This window comes from Podarcis pityusensis (assembly GCF_964106645.2).
Source record: "Podarcis pityusensis genome assembly, chromosome: 6".
Lineage (NCBI taxonomy): Eukaryota > Metazoa > Chordata > Lepidosauria > Squamata > Lacertidae > Podarcis > Podarcis pityusensis.
The window spans coordinates 39046366-39067297 of NC_138030.1; the positions used below are offsets into that span (position 1 = coordinate 39046366).

The 20932-nt window shown below is 41.9% G+C and overlaps 1 protein-coding gene and 1 long non-coding RNA gene across 7 annotated transcripts; one reads left to right on the forward strand and one right to left on the reverse strand.

Annotated features, from left to right (window-relative positions):
• The first annotated feature begins 440 nt into the window (after nucleotides 1-440).
• On the forward strand, nucleotides 441-8686 carry LOC308478943. The gene is made up of 2 exons (XR_013987392.1): nucleotides 441-957; nucleotides 8060-8686. It is a non-coding gene; the product is annotated as an uncharacterized lncRNA (long non-coding RNA).
• LOC308478909 (membrane cofactor protein-like) lies at nucleotides 1886-19073 on the reverse strand. 6 transcript variants are annotated; one of them, XM_081009096.1, is made up of 12 exons: nucleotides 18944-19073; nucleotides 17424-17612; nucleotides 15619-15715; nucleotides 14049-14134; nucleotides 12001-12198; nucleotides 9498-9680; nucleotides 8692-8757; nucleotides 7607-7789; nucleotides 7176-7214; nucleotides 5679-5708; nucleotides 4401-4476; nucleotides 1886-2921 (listed from the first exon to the last, which is right to left on the reverse strand). In XM_081009096.1, the coding sequence occupies exons 1-12, from the start codon at nucleotides 19038-19040 to the stop codon at nucleotides 2813-2815; spliced, it is 1353 nt and encodes a 450-aa protein (XP_080865222.1). In that variant the 5' UTR covers nucleotides 19041-19073; the 3' UTR covers nucleotides 1886-2812. The 6 variants fall into 6 exon arrangements, 5 of the variants coding, with proteins under 5 accessions (XP_080865222.1, XP_080865221.1, XP_080865223.1 ...); XM_081009095.1 differs by lacking the exon at nucleotides 18944-19073 and adding an exon at nucleotides 18380-18912; XR_013987357.1 differs by lacking the exon at nucleotides 18944-19073 and adding an exon at nucleotides 18380-18914 and having other exon boundaries at nucleotides 2903-2921; nucleotides 7163-7214.
• Between the last annotated feature and the right edge of the window lie 1859 nt (nucleotides 19074-20932).

A 20932-nucleotide genomic window follows, 5' to 3' on the forward strand; every position in this document is an offset into this window, starting at 1 on the left:
TTTGAGCTCAGGAGCTCCAGGAGGAGGGTGAAGAGAGGGAGCCGTCTCCGCCGTTATCGGTTCCCGGCCTTAACGTCCCAGAGCCGCGCGCATGCCGGTTGGAGGTGGCGGCAAGGGCGCGCGCTCAGGATTGGCGGGTGGGAAACGTGGGGAGAAGAGCCGCGTGGTGCCTGGTCTGCTCTCTGCACCGCCCGAGGGGAGAGATCGCGGGATCTGCGCATGGCAAGACCCCTTTCGGCCACTTTGATGTGGAAAGTAGAGCAATACGTTTGGCTCCAGCTGAGCTGCAGCAGCTGCCGAAAGGAGCCATCCAACCATCTTTGGGATTCTATTCTGAATTTGTGTAGGGTTACAAAAGGCCTTTTCTTCTCCCAAAGTCTTACAAGGCAACGAGAGAGTTAGATTCAGATTTAATCATCCTAAGATGGGCTACCTACCCAGGTTCCTTCTACAACACGTGGAGAAACTGCTTTATTGATCACTGGACCACTATTAGTCTTGTCCACTCAATCTGCCAGAGCCTGTATTCCGATGCAGGGTAAGTCCCTAAGCACCTGGTTTAGCCAGCTAGCTGAAGCCATTTCCTGGTGTGTAGATGTCACATGCTGATAGCTTCTAGGAACCACAGATGAAAGCTGAGGGCAGAGTGGGAACCAAAGGTAGGCAAATATCCCAGAAGGTGCACAACATGTTCCCCACCACAGGTACACGTGGTAGCTCTCACATTTTCAAGGATCCTGTGTACGTCTCTAGGCTGTACAAATTGAAATGTATCCAGTTTCAGCGAGTCTGAACTCCGTAAAGTAGTGATCCAGCCATGACAATGGAGCTATAGAATGTTCCTGCACTCTAAGACCACCACCATCCAATTCTTCACAGAATACCAAGTCCAGAGTGCGCCCAGATGCATGAGTAGGGCCAGAAATTACTTGGGACAGAGTCGGGCTTCTGACAGAGGTATCTACGCATGAATGAAAGTTCCCTAGCACAACCTTGGGGGACTCCAGCACCAACCCCAAGACCTCCTTGGCTAGCTGAGGGAGACTGTGAGCCCCAGGGTACAGCAGCAGAATCCCTATTTTGTCCCAGCCACCCATCTTCAGATGCATACAATTAAACCCAACAAACTGGGAGAAAGGGCACTTGGTCAGGGGAGATTCAATCATGATAGACGGTTGCAGCTCTGCTTCCCCACCGCACTGATTTTGCCTCCTGCTGTACAGATAATTCTAGTGGCCAAAGCTGAGAGGTTACTTACCTGCCAGTTCATCCAACCAGGTCTCTGTAACACAAGGCAGGCCAGTATGCTCATCCCAGATCAACTCCTCGATGGCTGTTTTGCCATTCACCGACCTAGCATTGATCAGCAGCAACACTTGAGATACTAGGGCCCACCTGAGATACTGAAAACACTCACTTCTGTTCGAGGCACCATCTCGTGAGGCTTTGCATAAGAAAAAAGAGTGCACAAAATGCTTGGCTAGGTGCTGTAAAGGAGAAGTTAAATACCCGCCCACAAACATCTACAGTGGTACCTCGGGTTAAGAACTTAATTCGTTCTGGAAGTCCATTTTTAACTTGAAACTGTTCTTAACCTGAGTTACCATTTTAGCTAATGGGGCCTCCTGCTGCTGCGCCGCTGCCGCCGCACAATTTCTGTTCTCATCCTGAAGCAAAGTTCTGAACCTGAGGTACGAATTCTGGGTTAGCGGAGTCTGTAACCTGAAGTGTCTTTAACTTGAGGTACCACTGTATCTTCACTGCATTGTGTATCTATGCGTAGCCAGAAATCAATTTGAAACAGCTATGTAGCATTAGCTATATCAACCCAAGCTGTACTGCATAATCACATTGGGAGTAGAAATGCTAGTGATAATACTTAATGTCTTTTATTCAACATTTAAATTTATTTGCACGCATTCTAAGATAAACAACTTTTCTTCTCTATACATATTTAATCAATTTAAATAAATAAAGATGCACAATTAGATTTTTAAAAACAGTGTATAACAAACAAAATACCTTCATGAATATAGCAAGCTTTAATTCAGCTATCTGAAGCACTGCACTTTTCACTCTAATTGATTTTAATGGGAGAGTTATTTTACTTAACTTGTTCCCACTGAAATTAAGGTGTTGTAAAAGTGTTGTAAAAGTGTTCCTGGATATTTCGGTTAAGGATGCAGAGCTTTTGTTTGCCTATGACCATATGTGTGTGTGTGTGTGTGTGTGTGTGTGTGTGTGTAGACACACACACACACACACACACACACACAGGCACATATCATATTAGGCATATATTACTGTTGTTTACACTTTTGAAAATCCTGTAAGGAAATCAAGGCAGCTTTTAGAATTATGCATGAGAAAGTCTTGAGGAAGTCAAAAGTTTGGTAAATTTTAACAACTACACTTGCCCCCTCCGTTTCATGAGATGAACAAGATTCTAGGAAACAAATGGTAACATTTCACATTTCCTACACAGAACCCATTACATCTTTACAAGGTTTGAAGAAATAATAATGCACCTTGCCAGGGTAGATACACAATCATTTCTGCTTGGCTCTGTATTTGATTAAGGCATTTAAGAGACATTCTTCAAGGGAAGCTGGAACCCAGTTCTATGCAAAGGTAAGAGCAAATGATGAGAGTTGTGTTGGGGCCCAGTACTGCTTCATGCTTCAAGTAGCTGGATGGCCAGTTCTTAATGAAAAAGGCTTTGACTTTTCACATAGTCCTTCCCTTAATTCTCATTTCCTGTTATAAAAATTAGAACTGTTAGGAATTAATGATCAACTGGAAGGGTGCTGGATTACAGGTTTACTGAAGAAACCTTGTTCAATTGAGAACCTTTGGCTTCCAATCCAGATTTTGATACCGACTTGTCAAATTGAGCAGGACTAGAAGGAGCTTCGGGTACTCTGTAAAAATAAAATAAAATATTTAAAATTAATACCTATGTTCCAAACATTCTATCATTTTGTTTTGTTTTCCTGTCAGGAAGGAAAAAAGCAACACACAAATACATCTACATTCCACTTCATGTTATTCAAATTTTAAAAGTATTGTAAGTAACTTTCACATTGAAACAGTAGCCATGCTGTTGCTTCTTGGGCAGGAAAATAAATTTCAGAAGTTTCAGAAGTAATGCACTGATTGTTGGCAACTGCAGGATATTAGAAGTAAAGCAGATGATGTGAATTAGGATTATATAAGCAAAACAGATATAAGAGTGGGAGACTAACACACTAACTATAGAAAATAGTAACTACTAACAGATTCCTCTTAGATGAGCCTGCCCTTTTCTCTACTGGGGTTGATATTGCCTCTGCATAAAACAGAACTCTTGCCTTTGACACAACAATCAGCATGCTTTGGTATCAAATCTGAATCCCACAGAAGACTTAAAAGACATGTAACCTACCTGGGACAGAAATTATTGCACTGGATATTCATAATGAGTAAATAATTTCTGTATTAATCTATGGAAACAGCTTAATTAGCACTCACAAAGCAATGGGAAAATATATGCATCATATCTAAACAGTAAAATCATGCATACAATGCTACAACAAAATGGAAAGCCCTGGATACAAATAAAGAAAAAAAGCCATGCGAGAGAAATGTGCAGAATAAGTTATTGCTGCAAATTGTTGGTTTAGAATGATTATAGCATTGGCGTAGATTCTTCTAGGGGGAAAATAAATAAAAAACATTACTGCCTTTAGACAGAACTATTCAACAAATCCATTTTCTTACTATCGGTAGCGGAGAAAGGTGGGTACAGCCCACCCCTGGTGTCATCCCTGAGGGGGGTGACATCGCCATGAGTGGCGCCCCCATGGGACGCGCACTGCTGCTAGCGTACCCCCCTGGGACGCTCCCCGCTGTAGGCGCAACTCCGCAGGCGGCTAGCCCCACCCCTGCGGGCCACTCCGGGTCCTGGAGCAGCTAGCTCCGCCTCTGCTTACTATTTCTGAAAGTAATAACCGCAAACTGCAAGTACCCTTGGTGGCCCCAGTAGAATACAGAATGTTTTAAAACTTTATTTAATAGCAGATTTCAAGATTTTCAGGGCCAGAATAGTCATTGTGAAGTCAGCATTAGGATGGACAGCTGATGTAAATGGAGACAGAACATTTCTGTCACATCAGAACACCAAATGGGATAAAATACTGACTACCCATTCTAGAAAAATTACTGTGCTTTTATTCTGTGGTAGCAGATTAGTGCAACTGTTCAACAAAAAATGTGCAAGCCCTTTCTGAACACTAAGCACATGTATGCGGAAAGTGTGAGCAAAGTAGAAGGCAAAGTGAAGTCAAGAAGCATATGGTAGCTCACTCAGCAACCAAGAAGGCAACAGAGAATCAGGGACAGCTGCTCTTGGGCTGGCTCACCTAGTTTTCATGGACGATCTGTATTTCCAAAATGCAACAATTAGACAAGGCACAACTAAAATAGCCAGGACCAATCCTTGAAGGGAAAAAAGAAATAAATCCAGTGATATGCCGTAGTACCAATTAATAAGACAAAGTAATTATTTTTGTGTTGAGGAAAAGCAATAGTATCAATAGAAGTCACAAGACAAGTTGTTGAGAGCCAGTGTGGTGTAGTGGTTAAGAGCGATAGACACGTAATCTGGGGAACCGGGTTCGCGGCTCCACTCCTCCACATGCAACTGCTGGGTGACCTTGGGCTAGTCACACTTCTTTGAAGTCTCTCAGCCCCACTCACCTCACAGAGTGTTTGTTGTGGGGGAGGAAGGGAAAGGAGAATATTAACCGCTTTGAGACTCCTTAAAGGGAGTGAAAGGCGGGATATCAAATCCAAACTCCTCCTCCTCTTCTTCTTCTTCTTCTTCTTCTTCTTCTTCTTCTTCTTCTTCTTCCCTTGTAATGCTCAATGGACATTAAAGCCACTCAGGTGGATGAGTTACTCGGCACATATATACCTTGAGCAGCGAGTCCACTGTACATCTGCAGTTACCCCCTTTTGGGGCAGATGTGCCGTTGTCCTCAGAGATTGATTGCAGCAAAGAGTTCTTCCTGCCCCTAACAGATGTCTGCAGACTTAGTGGCCCTAATGACAATCAAAGAGCAACTCTCCAACCCAAGCAGTGTGTAAAGCTGAAGCAGAGTCACCAGGTTGCCCCCAAGATTGAGGGGGCCCAGCATGTGTGTGATGTCACACGTATCGCCTGTCATGCATGTGCAGCGGAGGAGACCAAGCACTCTGAAGGAGCTGGCACATTAGCCCTGTGATGTGTCTCACATACACAGCCACCTCAACACTAGGCCCCCTGGAGTTGGCATGCCTGAGCTCAAGACACCCTTACTCCTGAGGATTTTTTTAAAAGCCCCAGTCACACCCAGGTGCAAGAACATTAGAAGTCACAGCATGGGGGAAGTCTGGGCTGAATTTAGAGACAGCTATGTACATTACAGGAGCAAAGATAGGGGAGGAAGCAGAGCTGGCCTCACCAAATAAATAAATAAACAGCAGATCTTGGAGAAAAGTTTGCACCCTAAGCATATTTGAAAAAGAATCAACATCTTCTCCAAGTAGGAGTCTTCAACATTTAAACCAAAACTGGAGTAAAAGGTAAAGGAAACACACATTACTACAAGGCATGAAAGTACAATAGCAGCGAAGTAACTTGCTCTGTAATTGCTTACCGATAATAATTGTTGCGGTGTTGTCAGATTCTAGAAAAGAAGTAAATAAAAAGTGTGAGCTAAAATTTGAAGCAATGTAATTGTGGCAGATCGTAGTGTGCTCTCTCTCTTTCTATGCCAGTATGCATTTGTGTGTGTCACACACTGAATAAAATATAGTACAACTAATAACTGGAAATAATCTACTCCAGTACACAATGGAAGACTGAATATAGAGGTATTTCGCTGGAACCAAGAAATGGGTATCCCACTTTTAAATAATTCACACACATTCTAATTACTTATTTAAGCCTCTTCCCTTCCAAACATCCCAAAGCAGTTTATAGAATAAAATTCAATACTAAAATGTTAAACATGTTAAACATTTTAGTAGGTATTAAAATATAAACAAACTAAAATAAAATCAGCAGCAAACAATAAACAATGTCAGAGATATATATAAAATTTAAGTAGAATAATATTTAGTCAGAAAAGTCTGAGCATACAAATGTATTTTTAAGTGTCTTACACCCATAAAACAAATACAAAATGTATCACAAATCTGTAGACAAAGTTAATATAGCAACACAGCTGAATCACCTTCCAAGGAAAGGCTGAGTGAATAGGCAAGCTTTAAGCAGCTGCCTAAATGACAAGATGGCTGCCTGATGTTCATTTGAAGCGCAATCCAAAGGGCAGGTGCTGCCACACTAAAGCCCCTGGTCTTATTAGACATAAGATGAACCTCAGCAGAACATGGCACTACTGAGAGTGTATCTCCTGAGGGTCAAAGTGTCCAGGCAGCAGTATACAAGGTAAGGTGTTCCCTGGTTCCAAGTTGTTCAGGGCTGTACATGCCAATAACAAGACAGAAAAATAAGCCTTTGTAGCTTTCACTGCCATACACTCCCAACATGTGAATGGTTAACTTCATATGGAGCCTTACATCTCCTGCACTCTAGTTGTCATCCAGCCTGCTTCACTGCTGCAAGTACCGCAGAAAGCCAGGCAGCAAAGTGGGCTCAACAGTGCCAGAGAAGGCATACAGGGGCAATTATGTTGAAAGCCCGCTGCATCTTCCTATTCCAATGTGAGATTAAGGTCTCAGGAGGACTGTTGGCTGCCTACTACAAAATGCCCCAGAAGAACCCATCAAATTCCATTAAGTCTCAGGGGGGCGGATCAGATTAATGAGTCCTCCCCAATGCAGAGGAAGGGTAGTCACAAGACAGATAAATACATAAGAATGAATATTTATATATGGAAGGTCCCAGGTTCACTGCCCAGCATCTCCAGGTAGCGCCCAGGATGTCCCCTGTCTGAAAACCTGGAGACTTGCTACCAGTCTGAGTTGACAATAATGAGCAAGCTACCAACTGTCTGGGTGGAAGGCAACTTCCCATTCTCAGCTCAAAACCATTTCCTGTTTTTAAAAAGCTACCACACTCATTAGAAGTGTTATACCGAATCTAAAAACAAGCTTATAAATTTGCTGTCACTACCACCTTTCCGCTGTACCTATATCGTCTGGAGGAAGCGTTGTCTGTGGACCTGGTCCTATAAAAAAAGAGGGGAGTTGTCAGTCGTTTGTTTGTAGGTCCTATACAAAAGAGGGGGGGGATTGTTATTTTTATATTTATTTATATCATGCTTTTTTCCCAGACAGGGAGTCAAGGCAGCTTATAGATAAAATGGTAACAGCTTTAAAAAGTCATGTAAAAACAATTAAATTCTCTCTCTCTCTGTGTGTGTGTGTGTGAGAGAGAGAGAGAGAGAGAGAGAGAGACCTATTAAAAATACAGATAATTACAATAACAAACACCACAGCACCAGCCCCCGCCCCCCCAGTTCTTGACAAGGGTCCATTTCCTCCACTCTGGTTCTATCCATAAGCTTACTCCTTGGTCACTCTCCACATCAACTCATAACAGTGAAAAGCAATTGTTTACCGTTTTCTGGGTTTAGGCCATCGTCTCCTCCTCCTCCTCCATCATCTACTCCTCCTCCTCCATCTCCTCCTCCTCCATCATCTACTCCTCCTCCTCCATCTCCTCCTCCTCCTTCATCTCCTCCTCCTCCTCCTCCTCCTCCTCCTCCACCACCACCACCTCCACCTCCAGTGGTTGGACGAGCTGTGTAAAGAGATTTATATCAACTTTCAAGTGCTGATTGCTCTGCATTTATGTGTTCTTTCAGAATTAGGAGTCAGAAAGGTCCGTATAGGGTGCCATATGGTCTCAGGACACCAGGTCCTCTATGGTCTCAGTCTCTGGAATCAGCTTTAGAAAGTTAAAATAGTTTTTTAAAATAATAATAATAATAATCTGATGTTACTTATATTTTGAATTTTTTATAGGCCAACTTTTCTTCAACATCTCATTTTATCTGCATTTTTCCTCTAGTACTTGTCCATCATTGGGCAGGTAACAGAGTGCACGTGGGCAGTCAAGGATTACCATTACTGATGCTACCACTGATGCGGAAGACAGGACAGAACAAAAGAGAGAAATGTCTGAGTAGGCTGGTGAAGTGAGCAAAGCAAGCAAGTGGCCCAGGAAGAAGTCACTGCCATGCCCACATTGCTGCCACCACCAAAAGAAGGAAGATTGCACTTCAAAACTTGGGCTTTCTTTTGTGGGTCAATATGGCAGGGGGTGGGGATGAAGGAGAAAACTCCTTCTGCCCCTTGGTCTTCCTGCCCCCTGGTGGCAGGCGGCCCCAGCAGGAACAACGAGTGAGTCACTGGCCCAGACAGGTGGAGCAGGTGGTGAAAGGGCGAAATTACTAACCAATATCATGGATTGTTACTGGATGAGGAGGTGTGAGGTCCACCAGATGCAGTAATCCCCTCTCCTCACTCCTCCCCCATCTTGGTAAGTGGCTGTGACCCAAGAAGTCAGGAAAACAACAGAACCCCATCCATGCTGCCACCAAGAGGTTTAATTATGAAATCTTATATATCCTATTAGCATACATGGAGTAAGCTAATCCTGAATTTAATATCTCATATTTAAGTCACATTTTTCTAACTCACGTCTGCTAGCAGTTGTTTTTTTGGTACTTCCACCTGGACGGATGGTGGCAACAGTGGTGGTGGATTCTAGCAGAAAAGAGAGGGGGCAAAGAAATAAGGATGATCTGCTTTAAAGTGCAACACAATAGCTCTGACATTTATTTATTGGATTAGATTTTATTACAGTCAAAGACCAGCTCCCGTAACATAACACAATAAAAACAGCGTTCATAAAGATAAAATATACAATCGGAGCAGATTGCAGCAATAACTCATGAGTTAAAATTGAGATATATACATACACCCATACAACTACCATAAAAAAATTGACCCAAAGGGCAACTTCAGCATTTCCCTAGTGAGCTATTTTATTCTAGAGGATGATCTGTGCCTACAAATCTGGGCACAGAATCTGGCTACCAGCCAGGTTGTCTTGTGATCTTTGCCTAAGAGGAGAGAATTAAGTTTAGACTTGTCTGAAAGATCGGCGAGCCTCTTCAGCAATGGATCAATGGTGTCTCTACAGATCTCAACATAAAAAGGACATCTAAAAAAATATATGTTCAGGGCTTCCTATTTCCCCTAATGGGCAGGCGCAAAGTCTCTGTGCGTACAGGATTCTTCTATAGAAGCCTTCCAGAACTGGTGAGGGCAAGACCGAGCTTCTAGCAAGAGTAAAAGCCCTTCTTGCGTTTCTGGATGTGAGGAAATAGAGATATGTTGCTGGAGCGGCTACGTATCTCCCGTTTTCTATGGACATTTATTTATTGAATTTATACCCTGTGATTCTTCCCAAGGAACCTATTTAAGTGTAGGAAGATACTTACGCCTAACACATGTTGGAATAGGAGGTTGCCAGGCATTGTTAGCCCCACATACACTACTGTCATTCCCCACCAGAGTGTATCCACGATTACATGCAGATATTATACGATCTCCATAGGTGTACGCAGGCTTATATGCAGTTGTTATTCTTCCATTTTTTATGTCAGGTCTACGGCATACGACCACTGAAAAGAACAGCATTTAGAAATATACTTGTTATTTAAACTATGGCTTGCTAAAGCTTGCACAAGGACTTAACTATTGCCAATAAACTACAGTCTGATGTTAGCATATAAAATTTAAATTGTGGATTTGCATTACAGGTGCACCCAGCACCCTTTTCTTAACCGTGGCTTGTTTAGCCATCCCACCTCAGACAGTCGCCAAACTGCAAAGATAGGAAGGAACAGCGCCCGGAAAACAAAACAAAGGTTTGCTTATTTGTCTGTGGAAAAATTCGAATTTTACTTGTGGTTTGTTGTATCATGGGCTAGTGTTCTATGCAAACCAGTCAAATGGACTTCCAAAACGGATTAAATTAGGCGCTTTTGTTTTTGCTATTTATTTTGTGTTTTTGTTGTGGCTTTTTCGGTTAATTTGTTTTTGTGATTGTGTGGAACCCAGTTTAGCTACTAATTGATTGTGTGACTGTGGAAATGGATAACCCCCCCCATCCAAACAATGACTATCATCAGTGCAGGTAAGAATTTTTTTAAAAAACATTTTTTTTATCATCTACAATACAGTGGTACCTCAGGTTAAGTACTTAATTCGTTCCGGAGGTCCGTACTTAACTTGAAACTGTTCTTAACCTGAAGCACCACTTTAGCTAATGGGGCCTCCCGCTTCCGCCGGAGCACGATTTCTGTTCTCATCCTGAAGCAAAGGTCTTAATCTGAAGCACTATTTCTGGGTTAGCGGAGTCTGTAACCTGAAGCGTATATAACCTGAAGCGTATGTAACCCGAGGTACCACTGTACTGCCTTATTTATTTTATAGTACAGTACGTTGATTATTGCTTTCATTTTATGGATCAATGGATTCGTTAGATAGTAAAATTCATGTTAAATTGCTGTTTTAGGGGTTGTTTTTAAAAGTCTGGAACGGATTAATCCATTTTGCATTACTTTCTATGGGAAAGTGTGCCTTGGTTTTGGAACAGACTTCCAGAACGGATTAAGTTTGAGAACCAAGGTACCACTGTATGTTTATTTTGCATTTATTCTCTATGTAAAAGCTATGTATCAATGAATGGTTCAATTCCTGTATTCTTGATACCTTATGTGAACCTCTGAACTACAAATTTCCTATATAGTTCTCTCTCAAAAATTGTTTGCATAGTTTATCAGCACAAATGTTTAGGATGTTTAGAATATAGGCTGCTCTTACCTTGAGTCTTCCAAAACATGGGAAGCTACAGGAATGGTATGTTAAGGACATTTTAATGGTCTGGTTGTCATGGAAGATGGACGATAAGTGGATGAAATATGATTCCTGAGGCTCCAGAGTATGGGGGTACTCAAGATAATGAATGAAAGAAGATAATATAGAGGAGCAAGACCTGTGACCTCTCTTTACGTATGAGTGTTATTGGCTAATAATGTATTGTGTTTGGAAAATCTTGTAAAAGCTTTGGTAGAATGTGCCTTTGAAGCAGTTCTCCTAACTGGTGGTTCTGGTTTAGAGAGGCTTCCCTACTGCAATGGTTCCTCTAATAAACTGGGTCCCTACCAGATGCTGAGCTTGTATAGCTCTCTTGGTTGCATTTTGCTTTAAGGTGTTATTTCTTCACCTAGGCATGAACCATTAAGGGGTGGTTTGGAAGTAAATTCTTAGCACACCTGTTTGGGATTTATTTTATTTTATTTTATGGATAGGTGAACACACTTCTGGTGACTTCAAATAACTAATTAAGCCGATTAAAATATATAATTTCAATCCAACTAAATTTCTACAGGTCTATAAACTACTTCAGAGACAGGCATTATCAAAATTCCTGCGCAGATAGCTCTTAGAATGTAGAAAGCCAAACAAATCTAAAACTATAAAGGATAACAATTACTACTTAATACTCCTCCATTTGTTGCAGGAAACATTATATTTATATTGTTTTTATTCTTCCTAGCACCCTGAGCAAAACAACCTAAAGGCAATGATCAAGTCCAAATGAAATTAATCAAATACATAGCTCACAACCAAATCTAGGTTCCTTTGTTCTCAGTGGGACATAATAGTGATTATTTTAATTGGACCAGACCATAAGCTCCTCTGAAAATGACTCAGGTTAAAACAAGCAACTCATTGAGGGGGCAGTGCAGTGTGGGCATCTCCCACACTGAATCACTTGCAATCCCACTGAAAACCTCACAGGCTGAACAGCAGCAGCACAGTGCTTAGCAGACTGCAAAGTTAGCAAATTCCAAGAAGGATTTACTTTTTCCTGCCACTGTTCACAAAGGACATTAACATAGTACAGGAAAGGTACCAAACATTAGTTTCCATCACCTTTACATTCAGGTGCAGCTGGACGCCACTCTCCGTTTACACCATCTGCAGCCACTAAACATGTAATAGTACGGCTTCCAATAAGTGAGTAATAAGCATTACAAGTGTACGTCACTGTTGTGCCATAGTCATAATGTCCATCGACTGATTCACTGTGTTGACCATTGGCAATCTTAGGAGGGGGAAAACAGGGGATTCCTGGGGATCAAAATCAACATTAACTGTTCAGTAGGACGACAACTGTAAAAGCATCTCTGTTAGCATTGCATTTGGACTAAAGTTATTTTCATGGAAAAGATGTTCCACTTTATGAAGTAATCTTCTCATAATTCAAGGCCTGAGCATCCATTTTAGCTGTCACCCAAACACTGAACTAAAGTGGACTTTAGGTATTAGGTGTGTAGGTATTACAACCTCCTCAAAAGCAAACTAGATCTTCTGTGAAGCAAGCTAGCCTTGAAGCTTCACAGAGGGAGCTGTCAAAGCCCCAGTGCCACCTTCAGAGCAAGGAATGCTCGGGGGCGGGGGCTGTGGCCTCAGCTTCCTTACTATTAGCCTTTATTTCCCCTCATGCATGCCTATGGAGACAGGGCTGCCGTCACAGCTGTGCACAGAAAAATAATAAAGGCTGACCCCAAAATGCAGGGTATCAAATGGGATTTAATGACAATATACATAGTCCATATACAATTTCATATCGCTCTCGAACAAATTCATACATGACATAAAACCAAAATAGATAAACCACAGGTATGTGAATGCATGAAAGGAAGTGACTAAAACTGTATAGACCATAGACAGAATGGTCAGACAAGGAAAGGTTACAAAAACAAGGACCCTATTATACCAAGGGAAAGCAATGAGAGTATGTGAATGCCCTAATTCACTTTAGCAACCATATTTGCTTGTAGGTCAAATAAATTTGCTGAATTCCATAGTTTTTTTAATTAATAAAAAGTATTTTTAAATGATGTAATAAAGGATGAACCCCTGAAAACCACTGGGAGCGGGGAGAGAACCTCCGCATGCAGAAAACCACTTGAAAGGTATGTAAAGAGGCCCAGAAGAGACTGCTTTAGATGAAAAGGCAAATGATGTTCCAGGAGGTTTCCAGTAATTCAGGGGGATCTGACCCAATTGCTCCCCAATCCACCCACAGGTGAAACTCTAATTCCAAGAGTATGTAAGTCCCCACAAGTTATATAGGGCAACCAATGGATGATTCAAATTCAGGCTCCTCAGAGGCCATGGTTAAGTGTTAAGCACTCAGGCCAAAAGGTGAGCCCAAAAAAATAGGTAAAAAATGTTGAAGCATTATGGAATCTGCTGTAGCCAAATTAATTTTTAATTTTTTAATTCATTTCATTTCATATTATATTATATTTTTGTCTCACCTTTCCTCCAATGAGTTCAAGGTGGTATACATGATTCTCTCCCCTGCTCCCATATGAAAAACCACAGAGATTATGACCTTCTGGTGCTCCCCAAACTAACCCCTTTCACCAGTGGCTCAGTGAGCACAATGTGGGATTAGTGCAATGCACACGTTCTATTTGCACTGCTTTACTCCCTTAGATTCTCTTGTCTGAATAAGAACAATGAAGCAAAGATGCTTCCACTAAAACTTAAATGCTAAATTAAATGGAAGAAATCGTTTCTGTTCCAAGAAACGTTGAAAAGTGGCTTAATGGACAGGCTCTGTAGGGTTCCTGATTAACAATATATCCATTTGTAGGGAATGGCAACGGTTTGAATGACTTCAGCAATTCCTTATGCACACGACTTCTCCTTGATCTAATACCAATTCCATCAGTTCCCATTTATGTGTGATTTTGCAAACAAATGGGTTATTTCAGAGCACCAATTTCCTGCTCTGGGGAAAGCTGTAGGTGAAGTCAGCTAGTTGGCAACAACCATGACGGTGTGTATATGGTACATGATCAGAAAATATCTTGAACTCTGTATATTGGTTACACTTTTGCAATAAACAAAGTAACACAGTAACACATTGAGCTCACACTTAATAAATTCAAACTAGCTCATCTTACGTTGGCAAAGTGGAAGGTCTCTATTCCAATTAACATTGTTGTTTATAAGCCTACATCGAAGAGTATTTACGCCTACCATTCTGTACCTAAAGAGAAAGACAAATCTTGTATTTTAATGCACGGGACATAAAGTGTGCAGATAGAGCATATTTCTTATCTAGTACACTTGCTTTATTTAGACTATATCCCATTCTACAGAGTCACCACTGTGCTAGTTGACATAAACAGAAAAAAAATAAAATCAACCACCACCAGTTCAAAAGCAGTTGCAAACAACACAGCAGCAAGAATATAATAACAGTAGGATTGAAGCCAGTTCAAACAACACTGAATGAGACCTGGTAAAGCGGTCTTCCCTTGCTGCTAAAACAATGTGAAAATGAGACCAGGGGAAACTTCCTGAGGAGAGGATTCTAAAGGTGGGGCAACTGAAAAAGCCCTTTCTCTGGGTGCTCTCAGTCGAGGTTGAGACAAGCTAGCAATTTAATTTAATTCCAGATACAGGAATTATCTCTTTGTTAAAGAGTGTCCATAAAAAGTCACACCAACATAAAAACGCCAGTAGCTTGGACATAGTGCCTTTGTAAGCAGCAACCTAGGCTTTCAAATTTCATCGTAGTGGACTTCCTCGATTCAAGGTGAAGTACTTGAAACACAATTCAAGTATCTAATCCAGGACTGACATTCAGCTATGATGGGGAGTAGTGTGTGACCTCAAAAACAAAGGGGAGCAGTAAAGGCAGGAATTCATGATCTTCCCAACAGACCTTATGTCATTAAAAATGCCATCCCACCCCACTTGAGTTTATTGCCATTAAGAAAATTACTTTCCCAAAGAGATTATAAACAAAATCCACTATTATTACACCATATCGCAGGGTGTCTGGCTGAGAGAGTGTGGATTACACAAAATATTATTGTGTCTACTTTGCTGGAGAGAAGGGATTGTAGAACACAATTGTAGATAAAATCCATGATTATCACACCATATCATAGGGGGCAGAGCTGTGGTTGAGAAAGTGTGGATCACATGAACTCTGCAAAATATTATTATGTATATTTTGCTGGAGAGAACGGGAAGTTAGAGGGGCATATGAAAACCCTCTAATATAGTTATTCTAGCATATTTATTTTATTTTATGAGAAATGAACAGAGAACTGTGAACTTGCTTGAAGCAGCAGTGCACTTAATTAAGAGCTGCAAGGAGTAAAAGGAGCCAGGGAAAGAACTGGGGATTTCATCAGTGAGTGGAAAAACATCCAGATGCCAGCATTGAAAGACAGTTCTACACACTGAGAAATAACCAAATGAAAGACCTGAATACACATTTCTCAGAAGCCAGAGGTTGCCATTGCTCAGTTACCAAATCAACCAGAAATGGTAGACCTGTTCTTAGGTGCTGCTTATTTGTGTTTATTAATTTATTTGGAGTATAATAACAACACAACTAGATAAGAATTAACATCAAAAATCTAGCCTAATATTTTAACAATTAATATGTATCTGTCACGAGCCCCTCCCAGGAGTTCTAAACAAAGCCAAGTAGGTACAAGGCAACCTACAACTCACCCCTCATTACAGCCTAGAGTTATTTCATCACCTAGCCGCATATCGCTTGATTTTAATATTCTGCCATTCTCTAAATTTATAGTAGGACATCGCCTTCCTAACAGGAAAATCAAAACAAGCATTAGCACATGCAGCCTTGATTTCTTTAAAAATAAAATAAAAAGGGTACACTACAGACACCAAGGCCACTTCCAGATGATCTGTTTGAGCAGTCATCCTGATTTGTTTGGGGAGAGGTTATACGACATTGTATCAAAAAAATTATCTCAGTATCTCCAGTGCAATTCCCTGTCACATTCTTTACTGCAAAATGTCCAATTTTTTTTTTTAAATCAGATTTGGTGCACAAGAGAACCAAATACATGTCAACTGTGCTACCTGAATTTGTTGGTATTTAATTGAATCCCTCCTACAATATAGAGACAGTCTGAAAGTGTCCTTGGAAATACTATATTCATTAAAGGATAATTCAATATCCAGTTTTACTGGTGGTTCACAAAAATGTGATCTTTGGGGATGGATGCAGACGTTAAGTGTTCTTTCTTTTTTCCTTCATGAGTTGAAAGCAGTTGAGAGACCATTTCTTGCTTTATGTACACTTATTTCTTTGTTGCCTCTGGCATATAGATGTTCAAAGTTTTTGGACTGTTGCTGCTGACACTATCCAGTATCAAAAAGTTGACATCTGAGATCATTAAAAACTCTATTTTGTTTACTATAAAGTTGTAATAGTACTCCCACACCCCTGTATGTTTTACAATAGGTAAAACAAAGGTATATTTGTTCAAATAATTTTAAGACAGTTATACTTTTAAGTACAGTAGTTTTGTAAGCATACTATTCATCTGCCATGGTGGAGAAAAATCAGGCTGGGGCAGCTTCTAGTCATTATTTAAGGTGAGAACCTCCAATACATCCTCCTCACCTACTTTTGGAGAAGAGGTGACAGTGTTGGTACCTCTCACCTTCACAATATTATAGTGTATAGTGTGACTTAAGGGTCATCAAGTCCAACACCCTAAAATGCAGGAATCTCAACTATATCATACATGACAGATGGCCATCCAACCTCTGCTTAAAAACCTCCCAGGAAGGACATCAGCTATGTTCTGCGAGGAGAATCAGAACTTACAGGGTTAAACAGTTTTGTGTATTGTCTAGCCTACTAAGGTGTGGCTTGGCTGATGAACCGGGAGGATGGCTGCTCGATCTCCCAGCTATGCTGTTCATTAAAGCCTCTTAAGATTAGAAAGAAGGTTGCGTATGTACTGTGATTTATTGCACCTACACAAGGCACACACCACTGCTGCGATACTCTGCTTGGAGCCAGGAAGAAGTCTGAAGGCTCAGAGGCACAGGGAAGTGTGCTGGACGCCACTCTTGCCCAAGAGCTTATGGGAGCTGCCACGTCATGCCTGTGTGTGGGGGTGCAGCAAGACCAGCTGGAGCTCCTGCCTAAGGTTTAAGGCAGCGAAGCTTCACTGGGCTGTTTTTGCCCCCTTAGTTCCCTTTTAAATATCTGGTACTTCTGCAAACTTTGGGGTTCATTCAAACATGTTATTGCTCTTTCTTGTTTCTTAGAAGCACCTTGTATCTACAGACCCAAGGGCGTGATGCTCAGAATATTCCATTTCCCTGATTTAAGTCTCCAATGTTCTACAAAAGAAAAGCCTCCTTTATTATTTCCTAACTTTCTGCAATGTTTGGACCTCCTCCAGTTCATAAGCAAGTTACTGACATAACTGGTCTGATCTAAGGTGGCTGTTCAACAGTTTTAGATATTCAGAAAATTAAGTGAAACTTACCTTGACAAAACCTAGGATTTTCTACTGACCATTTTGAATCGGCAAGACATGTAATAGAAAGAGTCTCTCCAGGAATAGGCTCATAACCTGGGATACAACGGTACTGCAAAACAGTCCCAGTAGGATAGCTGTCTCTTGGACTCCCAGTCCTTACACTAGCATTGGTTACATGCAGATAGGAGCAATCACCTGGAAATAAAAATTCAGAGGAAGTTCTGAAGCTATGGGAGAGAAAACAAGGTTCAATGTAGTGCAGAACTCTGGATAATTCATAAATCTTTATGACATTTTCCTCTACTGGGATCTATAGGACCATGTTCCAATTGATTTTGGGAGTTCATGTGCAGAGGACAGCTGGAAGAAGACTGGCAGCAGTAAGACTTATAGAGTAATCATAACTATGTCTCTTCAGATGTAAGCTCTCTCAAATTTTAAAGGGCTTGCTTGTAGGTAAGTGAGGTTCAGATGGAAGCCTTATTTACCACCTGCTACTCACATGGAAAATACCGCAAGTGGTTGCCTTTTCATCTAAACAGACTTGTGAGAACCATATGGGTGGCACACCTGCTACCACCATCTAATGACTAACAGGAGACAGAGGGAGCTCTGTGCAAAGGATGCAAAGAGGGAACAGGTCCAATTAATGGTGGCTATTTTAAATAAACAGGATTTAAAATAGCAGATTAAGGAGCATTCCCAGAAAGATGACACTGCCGAACTTTCCTTGGAATAATACCATATTTTAGGACAGTTATGTCTATTTACTTAAAGTAAGGCTGGAAGATGAACCAATATGGCATGTTACCAAGAGGCAATATTCTTAAAGTATAAAAATCGTAGGGCCATTTGGGGGCAAAAAGTTCAGAAGGCCAAGGAGCAATGTGAATCTTCCATCATTGGCCAGCTCTATCCATTCCTTTGTGTGAGCAGACTGGCCATCTAGTTAGAGCAACTACCTTTTATAATTATATCCCTGCAGAGCCTGTGTGAATGTGTTGTATTCTTGAGGGAACTTGAGTAGATGAAACTAATAAATAATTTTGCAGATTCATACAAAGTCCATGTTGTCTTCCTCCAATCTGGATTGCATTCATGGCACATCCCCAACAAATATCCTAGCTCATTTGAAACCTTGCCGGTAACCTTTTGGTTGGTCCCAACAACTATTTATTATTGCCATACCATGACCTTCAGTTTTTCAAGAATTAAAGTATAATCCTCTTATCTGAAGATAGGTTATATGCAACAACCACATTTACCCTCAGCGTTTGACAGTTTGCTGTTTTATGAAGTTTTGAAGGCAACAAGAAAAGGACACCCTTAACTTTTAGCGAAATTTACAGGTTTTGAAGTAACTGGCCTCTCAGTCCATACACAGAAAGTGGCTTTCTTGCGCTTAGCTTTCCAAAACAACACAAGAGGCCGGCAGCTCATCTGGCAGATATGCCAACAGTCTGAACAAGGCGGGGTACTACCGAAATGCATTGAATCCCCTCACCCTACCTCACACCCCACCCCACCTCGAACTCTGGAAAACGAGAGAAACAGCAGCAGTAACAGCATCAGCGGCGACGCCAACAACAAAGGCCCGCTGGAGTAACTTGTAAGAGGCGCCATCGCACAACAAGGAGAACCCAGAGTCAGAAAAACAGAAAGCACCACAACGGAAAAGCAAGGCGACGTGGCGGGCCCGGGAAGCAACTCGAGGGGAAGGGAGCGGCGGCGCTTTTTTCAGCCAAGGGGCGTGAGCACTAGCGTGGTTTCAGGTAAGGTACTCTAGGAGGAGGGCGAAGAGAGGGAGCCGTCTCCGCCGTTATCGGTTCCCGGCCTTACCGCCCCAGAGCCGCGCGCATGCCGGTTGGAGGCGGCGGCAAAGGCGCGCGTTCGGGATTGGCTGGTGGGAAACGTAAGTAGAAGAGCCGCGTAGTGCGCTCGGTATCACGCGGGGGAAGAGATCGCGAGCCCCCGCTGGGACGCGGTCACCCGCGGGTGGTGTGGGGAGGAGCAGCGCTGACCGACGGTTCTCCACCTAAAATTCTAGCCCTCATCAGAGCAAGTTGCTCACAGGAGCTCTCCTAGCAGTTGCAACAACCAACTTGCCTTGCGCTCTGGCGTCCTGGATGTGCTCAGGGAATGCGATGGATCGTTGAATTCGCTCCACAGTAGGCGAACATGGAATGGCAGCCTTAGTTGCAGGAGTGCCAACATGGCCCGGCAACCTGGGTGCCAGGGGCCGTGGGTGCCATGCAGCGTGAATGGCCCTGGCGCCAAGATTCGTGGATCCCCGGCCCCTTCATGGGGAATTTTGTGGATGCTCAGGCACCCAGGACCTATGCTTAGTTCCATACACAATACTAGGGCTTGACAGTGCCGGATTTACGTATAAGCTAAGCAAGCTATAGCTTAGGGCCCCACTCTCTTGGGGGCCCCCAAAAAAATTAAAGGGAAAAAAACCTGGATGTACATTTCCAAAATATGAGATAAAAACAATAAAATAAAACCTACATACAGCAACAGTGTTTTGTGTTGTGTAGGCTCCTATTTGTTATGCGCAAATAAAAAATGGCTTTAGATACCTATTAGGTCCATAAATTACCATATAGCATATATTCAACACACACACAAAAGTGACAATTTGTTCTTGACAAAAGACAGCTGGACATATAAAGGGCCCCATTACCTTCAGTAGCTGAGGGCCTCATCAAGCCTAAATCTGGCCCTGGGGCTTGGACATCTTTTTTTTTCATCACAGGACCCCTTTTCTGTCTTATATTCTGCAGTGTAGTTACATACTACTTAGACACGTCATATTGCCTTTCCGGTAGCGTCGTTCCTTTCACCCACCTACGCTATACTATAATGCCTCTTTCTGGCTCACCCACAGGGCTTAACAATCCAGAATTGCTCTTCCCTCTAGTTCTACTTGCAGCCAATCCGGCTTTTCTCCTACCTTCACTGTCATTTTTCCTCCTGTTAAATTTTTCTTCTTTTGATTCCTTCATCCTCTGTTCCCTTTTACTTATTAGTTCCCTGCTACTTTCCCTTCAGCATCCTGCTTTTCATGAAGCTGCTATCAGCATTTAAGCAGTGCTTCACAGCTCCTGCCACTACCTGTGTTTCCATTTGAGCAAGTTTGGAGAAGCGTGGCATGGAAGGCAAACAAAGCAGCAGCTCTTGAATCCTTCTAACAGATCAGTTTGATGAACAATTGCAGGAAAGTAACAGGGAGAAACAAGGTTACATTAGTGGAATGCTTTTATTATACTTCACAAATCAAAAAACATTGTGCAAATACCTTGGAACATGAGATTCCAGCATTGTACTATTTAACCTGGACAGCAACATGAAAGAAATTCTAGGCATTTCCCCCTCAAATAAAGAATTTGAAGGCAAATGTTTGCCAGTTCTTCACTTAAACCTACCAGTTTAGCCTATTTCACACACTCATGCATGTCCTTTTTTCAGGGTCTGAACTAATTCTGACCTGCTTAACTGAAGATGTATTTAAA